General features: G+C 53.6%; 1 protein-coding gene across 1 annotated transcript; it reads left to right on the forward strand.

Annotated features, from left to right (window-relative positions):
• The first annotated feature begins 3,598 nt into the window (after nucleotides 1-3,598).
• LOC130858094 (tubulin alpha-4A chain) lies at nucleotides 3,599-7,449 on the forward strand. Its single transcript, XM_057743899.1, has 4 exons — nucleotides 3,599-3,703; nucleotides 5,479-5,701; nucleotides 6,013-6,161; nucleotides 6,405-7,449. Exons 1-4 carry the CDS (start codon nucleotides 3,701-3,703, stop codon nucleotides 7,374-7,376), a joined length of 1,347 nt encoding a protein of 448 aa, XP_057599882.1. The 5' UTR covers nucleotides 3,599-3,700; the 3' UTR covers nucleotides 7,377-7,449.
• Nucleotides 7,450-8,748: the final 1,299 nt, after the last annotated feature.

Consider the following 8,748-nt stretch of genomic DNA (forward strand, 5'->3'; position numbering starts at 1 on the left):
CATGAAGGTGCTGGGAGAGTGGCACACCTGGAGACTGTACGGAAGCTCGCGCCCTTTCCTCATACCTTGCCTTCTGCATCTCTTCCATCTGGCTGTTTCTGGCTTATATCCTTTTATAATAAACCAGTGATCTAGTAAGCAAAATGTTTCTCTGAACTCTGTGAGCCTCTCTAGCAAATTAATTGAACCCAAGGGAGAGGTGATGGTAACCTGTAACTTACGGCCGGTCAGTCAGAAGGACGGGTAACAACCTGGACTTATGATTAATATCCTGAGTTGGAGGGGGTTGTTGGAACTTCTGGTTTGTAGCCGGTAGGTCAGAAGCATAGACAACAACCTGGGCTTGCAACTGGCATCTGAAGTGGGGAGTGAGGGGACAGTCTTGTAGGACCAAACCCTTAACCTGTGGACTCTGATGCTATCCCCAGGCAGAAAGTGGAAGAACTGAGTTGTATTCTTGAACACACTGCTGGTATCCGAGGACTGCTTGATGATGTGTGGGGAAGTCCCCTCCCCCGCACTGGAACTAGAAACCTATTTAAGGATAAACTCAAGGTTTGGCATGGCTGCCTTCCTTCTAAAGACTCTACAGAATACATTCCTTGCCTTTTCCATCTTCTAGAGGCTGCCCACATTCCTTGACCATGGCCTCCTTCCATCTTGAAAGCCATCACTCTGACCTCTGCTTCCGACCTCTCCTTCCCTGACTCTGATCTCCTGCTTCCCTCCTCCATTTATAAAGACCCTTGTGATTACACTGGGCCCACCGAGAAAATCCAGAATAACCTCCCCATCTTAAGACCTTCACCCTAATCCCATCCGCAAAGTCTTTTGCCATGTAAGGTAATAGAGTCACAGATTCCAGGGATTAGGATGTGGACATCTTGGGGGGGTTATTCTGCCTATCACAGTTGCTAAATGGGAATGCAGGCCTAGAATAGCCATATCTTCCAAGTCTTTTCAAGATAAGCTAGAAATCTGGATTTTTACGTGGTTGTGCAGAAAAGAGTTAACACAGCAGACCTGAGACTTAGAAAGTCCTACTCACAGGGTTGGCCCTTGGCTGGCATCTGGGAACTTGGCTCTTAGAGTGCTCCCAGTCAATAGCTAACTGATAAGGATGGTTCATTGTGCCTAGATGGTGTGTGCAAACGATATGATTTATGCTGAACACCTGTTTTTCTTCTAAAGAGTCTGGAATTTGAGTATGTGCAGGGCAGAGGTGCCTGTGCCACCAGCCCCCACTAAAAACCTTGGGTGCTGAGTCTCTAACAGGCTTTCTTGGGCAGAAACACTGCAGGGAAATGTTGCTCCATTTTCATTTTAGAGGAAGAGTACACTGTGTGAGCCCTTATGGGAGGGAGAGGGCATAGATTCCTTCAGACTCCACTCGTGTTTTTCCCCTTATTATCCAGCTGTGTATGGTTCCTACATCACTGTAATAAATCTTAGCTGTGAGTACAAGTTTATGCTGACTCCCGTGAGTCCATCTAGCAAGTGTCCTAACATAGACGTGGTCTTTGGAGATGCCCCAAGGATAATTCCTGATTTTTTTCATATTCTAAATGCTATGTGGGTTAACACTGTGAGGGAATTTGGCCTTCAGGCTGCTAATTTGAAACTTCTGATTTCTTAGAGTTTCACCTTAATTTTAGTCCTATCTCTGTAGTGATTCTTCTGACACACACTTAGCAACTGTTTACCCTGTGCTAAGCACCACACTAGGAACTGCGGACACAAAAGTGAATAAGACACAATCCTTACCTTCAACAAGGTCGCTGTCTAATAAGATGGACATGTACATGAATAACGGCAGCATGATGTGCTACACACACTAAAATAAATGAATAAAATGCTCTAAGAGTCCAGACAACTGCATACACAGTGCTTTGGTGTGTATGTACACATCCCTCAGTTCACCTGATCCTCACAATCTAAAGTTATTATCCCAGTTTTACAAAGGAGCTGAACCTGAAGGGCAAATAGGTTTTGGATTTTGCTAAGATAACACAAGTCTCTTAAAATACTCATTCTGCTGGGGTTGGAGTGCACAAGGAAAAAAGAAGGCCAGGGAAGGTCTGCAAGAGGCCATGTGTTCTGTAATCACCAAGGCTCCTTACTCTGTAGAGACCATGACCTCATTTCCCAAAGCAGTTTCATTATATGCCCTTACCAGTTTTATTTTTCATGAATGAGTCTTGCTCTCCCAACCATGTGGTTAGTCTACTGGGAAAAGAGACCTTGTCATATTTCACTGTATCCCTTTCCCTGACTTGCGGAAGTAAGGTGTCAATTAGCTATTTTGTTGGTAGAAAGTTGCCATTGCTAGTTATTTTATCCTACTCTGTTGTATTATCATGCAGCCCACGCCCTAGGAAACACTAGGATAGGAGAGGCAGGTGAATCTTTTCCAAGTGACCAGCCTGGGATACAGGTTTCTTAAAGATGTGCCAATAGGCACATAGGGCACATCCGATGATTTCCCCAAAAAGGAGACAGCTAAAAAATGTAAGACACACAAGGGAAAGCAGATTGAAGAGCCCATTCTTGCAAGAAATGGAAATGAAGGGTAGAAAGAAGGAATAGTTTCAGCTGAGACCTCTGCCTGAGGTCTGAGGGTGTGGAGATGCAGGTCGAAGATCCTGCCGATGGCTTAGGGAAAGAAGAGGTTGGGAAAGTCAAAATCAGCCATGATATCAGAATCTCCATTTTCTTTTTTCCTCTACAGAGTCAACAAACATTATTATCCCTCACGATGCTTTCTGGGGTGGAATCATTGTCCCTTTCACTGATGAAGATGCCAAGGACTCATTGAGGTTAAGTCACTTGCCCAAGGTCACACAGGGCAGTCAGGATGCGAATCCAGGTACCGAGGGCATCGGTCCGGAGCTCTGGCGGTTCTGGCAGCAGGAAAGCGGGCAGGTGGCGACGGCGAGGGCCGGCTAATAGTGACGGCGCTGATGACGGGGCCACTGACCCGCGGGCAGCCGGCGAGCGGCGGCAGATTCCGGAGGTCGACCCTCGCAGAGAGACTGTGGGGCTCGGCTCTGCGGAGCAGCCTAAGGGATCGGCAACCTGGGGCTCAGGCTGTGCAGCTCCCGGTCCTCGGCCTCCCACGGGCGTTGGCGAAGGCCAGCCGTCCCGGCCGGGGACCAGCAGACCGCGTGCGGCTGCAAGGGGTTCTTGGGGGAACGCCCAGAGCCAGACAGTCGGCCGGAGCCCCCAGAGAAATGGAGCGTGGAGGGCACCGGCGAAGGCTGGCTGCAGCCGCTTGGGAAAAACAGCCTCTGCAGTACCCGGCCTAAGTCAGAACACCTGAGCGACAGGCGCCCCCACGACGCAGGTGCAGGCGAGATGCGTCCTGGCACCGCGCCCTGCGTCCCAACAGCGGAGCTCGGGAGCTCCGAGCGTCTGTTCAAAACTCGGAGCGAAGGGTTAAAGCTCCCCTCGCTGCTCCTAACCCAAGCTGGACAGGTGAGGGACACGGGCATGCCGGGGGGAGGGGACTCGCCCTGGCCCCACCCCTCCGGGCCGCCTACCTTTCGGAGGTGTGGCTTCCAGGCAGCCCAGCTCCTAGTGGGCGGTCGGAGTGCGCGGGCCCGCCTCCCGCCTATAAGAGCGGTGCGGCACTGCAGCTAGCGCAGTTCTCACTGAGACCCGTCACCCGGACTCTACGTGAGACCCACCGCCCGGACTCACCATGGTGAGTGCGGCCCCTCCGGTATCGCGCCGGTCCCGTAATTGTCCCTCTTCTTCGGAGAGCCTCCCTCCCGGGACGCTCGGGGCCCTGCATCCGGAGTTCCTGGTCTCGAGGAGTTTGGGGGGTAGGGTTGCATTACCCCCACCCCCACGCCCTCCCTGCGACTTTGGCTGAGACACATTGTCCACTTTCGGCGGTTGGGGAAGGGAGTGGATTGGGGTGGGATTCCTCACTAGCAGAGAGGAGTCCTGGAATCCCCTCCTGTTTTGCCAAGCATTTGTGCCCTAACCCTCCTGAGGGGAGTCACGCGGTCCCGCGTCCAGTCCTTTCCACCGGCGAGAGAGACCCGCTTGGCTGCTCTCCGCCCCTAGCCTCACCCTCACTCCCGGGTCCCCAGAATTGACCAAACACGTGCTTGGTGCGAGAAGGTGGGAGGGGGTCAGATTACTTGGTTCAGCATCCCCCTTTCCTCCGACTGTGTGTGCATCCCTCCTACCCACAGCCCCTCCGTGACTCAGCACCCCTCTTCTGATCCTAGAGGGGTGGCGAGAATGGGGTTCGGCCTAGTGAGGCGAGCCGGATTCTCACCAACCGGAGCCCGGGTGCACGGACGGGCAGAGACAGCTGGCGCTGAGCGAGAGCGCGGGCCGAGGCCAGGTTGGGGGGAGGGGAAAGAGGTGTGTGTAGGGGGGTGGTATTTATAGCCCAGGGACGGGGGCCGAAACCCAATCCTTGCTTTCCGCTGGGATGTAACTGGAAAGTATCTAGAAGGGGGGCGAATGCAGGGCCAGGGTGCAGGATGGCGCTCACCCTGCCCAGGGCAAGGCGAGTTACCTCTGGGGCCTCACCGCAGGTTCCGCTTCCTCTTCTGGGTATTTGGAAACCGTCACCCCGCCATTTCGGTGTGGAGAAGGGAGGCTGCACAGGCCGTGCGCTGTACCACTTTGGCGCTTCAGAGGTTAATTTCAGACTGGCAGGGATGAGCCTAGGGCAGCGAGTGCCCCAGTACCCACAACCCTTATTGCCTGCGCCTGCCGTTTTTGCTCTTTGCAATTTCCGTGAGGGCTCCGCTGTGGATGAAGGCGGTGAAGATACCCAGGGTGTGGGGGTGGAGGTGGGGAGAGCAGCCAGATGGGATTGATCCCCAGAGCCAGATGAGACTTAAGGGTGGGGGGAGGGCATCCTGATGGCCAGTGTGGTCAGTTGATGCCCGACTGGAAGGTTGAGACACCTCTGCAGCAGCAAGAATGAAAGGGAGAGAAGGTTATATGAAATTCTAGTTATTCATCCTCATAGCAAAGAATTAATCAAGCAGGAACCTCTAGCTATAAATTCATAGCTCTGGAAAACCTTCTGTCCCTTCTCAGGCTCTTGAGAAGCTGATTTGTGGGAGTAGGGATTGGGAACAGCTGAAAAATCACTTGTCTCAGTTACTGCAGTGTCTGCCTGTGTCTCATATGCACTTGCCCTCTCCGTCCTCCCTGAGTGTCCTATGAATGTGGCAGGGTCATGTGGAGCCACAGCTCTTACTTGACAAGGTCCCCATGGAGAAGCAGGCTGAGGGATTGGCCTGCCCTACTGGGTGCCTGCAGTTGGGAAGTCCTATGCAGGGGAGCCTGGGCAGGCTGCCAGCCTCTTTGACCTCTGCCCAGCCCCAAGCCTCCACTTTTGCCAACTGAGTCATCCTAACTGCTAGGTGATAGGGTAGGAGAGAGGCTCATGAGGTAAGGACTTATGTATGTGGGGCTTATGCCGTGTCCTCTCTCTTTATCCTTCAGCGTGAATGCATCTCAGTCCATGTGGGGCAGGCAGGTGTCCAGATGGGCAATGCCTGCTGGGAGCTCTACTGTCTGGAACATGGGATTCAGCCGGATGGGCAGATGCCCAGTGACAAGACCATTGGTGGAGGGGACGACTCCTTCACCACCTTCTTCTGTGAAACCGGAGCTGGAAAGCATGTGCCCCGGGCAGTTTTTGTGGATTTGGAGCCCACTGTAATTGGTGAGAGGAAGAGAGGGTGGAATTGAGGGGATGGAAGGTGACTCTAAGCTTCTGTCTGGAGAGAGGGTGTCTAGACCTGGCTTTCCTGGCCCCGAAAACCCCTTGTCTTGCTGGAAGCTAAGGAAGGCAAGCTGATAGCAGGCTGGCCTAGGCAGGAGGTCTGGGTTTCTCTTGCACACTGGTATCTCAGGCTGGCAGAAGGATGAGCTCTTCCATACATCTGACCACAGCTACCAGGCTGGGGGAGGGAGGTCCATGCTGAGCACAGCCTTGTGGCTTCTGCCCTAACAGTGTGGTTTATGCCCTTCCAGATGAGATCCGAAATGGCCCATACCGACAGCTCTTCCACCCTGAGCAGCTCATCACTGGGAAAGAGGATGCCGCTAACAACTATGCTCGTGGTCACTATACCATTGGCAAGGAAATCATTGACCCAGTACTGGACCGGATCCGCAAGCTGGTGAGAATTTAGGATGGAAGAAAAGGAGCTTTTGGGATGATGCTGATGGTCAGAAACATTTTTTTCCAGATCCATTTCATGGGGTCATCTCTAATTGTAAATGTCCCAGAGCGTGCTGTAGCTGTGGGATACTCAGTCTTTGCCTTGACTCCTGAGAAATTTTAGGCTTTTGTGCAGCCAAAAGAAAAGAGTTCCTCGGGCCCCTTCTCTACCCACATTGCTCTTTTCTTTCTTGCCTTTCAGTCTGATCAGTGCACAGGACTTCAGGGCTTCCTCGTGTTCCACAGCTTTGGAGGGGGCACCGGCTCTGGCTTCACCTCACTCCTGATGGAGCGGCTCTCTGTTGACTATGGCAAGAAATCCAAGCTGGAGTTCTCCATCTACCCAGCCCCCCAGGTGTCCACGGCTGTGGTCGAACCCTACAACTCCATCCTGACCACCCACACCACCCTGGAGCACTCAGACTGTGCCTTCATGGTGGACAACGAAGCCATCTATGACATCTGCCGCCGCAACCTGGACATCGAGCGCCCGACTTACACCAACCTCAACCGCCTCATCAGCCAAATCGTCTCCTCCATCACAGCCTCCCTGCGCTTTGATGGGGCCCTCAACGTGGACCTGACAGAGTTCCAGACCAACCTGGTGCCCTACCCTCGCATCCACTTCCCCCTGGCCACCTATGCACCCGTCATCTCTGCAGAGAAAGCCTACCACGAGCAGCTGTCGGTGGCAGAGATCACCAATGCCTGCTTCGAGCCTGCCAACCAGATGGTGAAGTGTGATCCCCGTCACGGCAAGTACATGGCCTGCTGTCTGCTGTACCGTGGAGACGTGGTGCCCAAGGATGTCAATGCTGCCATCGCCGCCATCAAGACCAAGCGCAGTATTCAGTTTGTGGACTGGTGCCCCACAGGCTTCAAGGTTGGCATCAACTACCAGCCCCCCACTGTGGTGCCGGGGGGTGACCTGGCCAAGGTGCAGCGTGCCGTGTGCATGCTGAGCAACACAACCGCCATCGCCGAGGCCTGGGCCCGCCTGGACCACAAGTTCGACCTGATGTATGCCAAGAGGGCGTTTGTGCACTGGTACGTGGGTGAGGGCATGGAGGAGGGTGAGTTCTCTGAGGCCCGGGAGGATATGGCTGCCCTGGAGAAGGATTACGAGGAAGTAGGCATCGACTCCTATGAGGACGAGGATGAGGGAGAAGAATAGAACAGCTGCCTGGAGCCCACTCGCTATGTTTATTGCAAAATCCTTTCGAAATAAACAGTCTCCTTGCACGGTTTCTTGTCCCCTCTGTGAGTGCTTAAGCTTCTGTTGCCTTCCTCTTTTGTACTGCTGCTGCTTCTGCTGCTGCTGCTGCTGCTGCTGCCCTCACGATGTGCTGCTCATGACTTTTTCCCTTCCATGACTGAAGGTGAGACCTGCCAAGGGGCCCTTGCCAGGCCCAGAAAGCATGACCCCACGTATGATCCTTGGGTTGCCCAGGACACGGGGTAGATGAGGACCACATCTTAGACCTGTCTACCCAGATGTGGGCTATTAAAGGATCTGAGGCTTCACTTCCTTTCCAAATAGGAGTTTAAGCCCAGCAGTTTCTGTATTTTGAGAGTTAGACTGCTACTGTATTCTTCCTGCTGCGCTGCATTCACTGACTCTGGAAGCAAGGTTTGGCCCAGGCACCTCTGTGCGTTGTAAGGGCTTGGGAGTGGGGCTGAGCTGGCCCAGAGTTCCTGGGCATGGAGCCTAGTCATAAGCTTGGGGGATGGGAGGGAACAAGGGTGATCTCCTAGAGTTGTTTGTGTCACTGCACCTCCCAGCAGCTTTTCAAAGCTTACTGTTGGTCTTGCTGCTTTGCTGGGGCCTAGGGTTGTGCCATTAAAAGTCAGGTCATCTCCCCACTGTTTGTGCTTTCTTTCTGGCCTCAGCCTCTGTGCTAGCTGGTGGGAGCCTCCTGCCAGGACCCTGGGGTAAACTTCAACTTTGCTAACAGGCACCCCAGGACCCACACTGACGTCAGCAGTTGGGGGTGGGCACAGTTTGGGGGAAGAAACTTCAATCTCAGGAGCAGGAGATGCCAACCCTGCCCTTGCCTCCCCTCCCTGGTGATTCAGGGACACAGTGCCCTTCCCAAGGGAACAGGTTTCAAGCCCAGCAAAGGCAGGGCCCCTGTTTACTCAGCAGAGTAGGCAGGAAGTGGCAGCTGGATACTGCCACACCAGACTGGCCTCATTAATCATTAACCGTGTGTGAACTAGAACCATCTGGGAGGTTCTGGGCCAAAATGGCTGCCACCTCCTCTCCCTTTGCCCCCAGGCAGAAGCTGGAGAACAGTTCTATAGCTGTTCCAAAGCTTCCTCAGGTGTCTCCACCCAGAAGCCCTTGCTTGGAAAACCAGCTGGGCTGCTCTGACTAAGCTACTCAGCCCTGGAAATAAAGAAAGGAAGGTACAAGTTGAGGGTGCTATAGGGGGACCCTGGTCGCAGTTCTTGGCATAGAAGCCAGCTCAAGGTGGAGTAGCCTGCAGTTTTTGACTAAGACAAGCTAGAAGAATTGCCCACCACCAACCAGCCAGATCTAAGGT

Source organism: Hippopotamus amphibius, chromosome 8, assembly GCF_030028045.1.
Source record: "Hippopotamus amphibius kiboko isolate mHipAmp2 chromosome 8, mHipAmp2.hap2, whole genome shotgun sequence".
NCBI lineage: Eukaryota > Metazoa > Chordata > Mammalia > Artiodactyla > Hippopotamidae > Hippopotamus > Hippopotamus amphibius.

Coding starts and splice junctions, on each gene's coding strand:
- LOC130858094 (XM_057743899.1), top strand. Junction 5,702..6,012: donor TTTGGAGCCCACTGTAATTG/GTGAGAGGAAGA, acceptor ATGCCCTTCCAG/ATGAGATCCGAAATGGCCCA. Junction 6,162..6,404: donor TGGACCGGATCCGCAAGCTG/GTGAGAATTTAG, acceptor CTTGCCTTTCAG/TCTGATCAGTGCACAGGACT.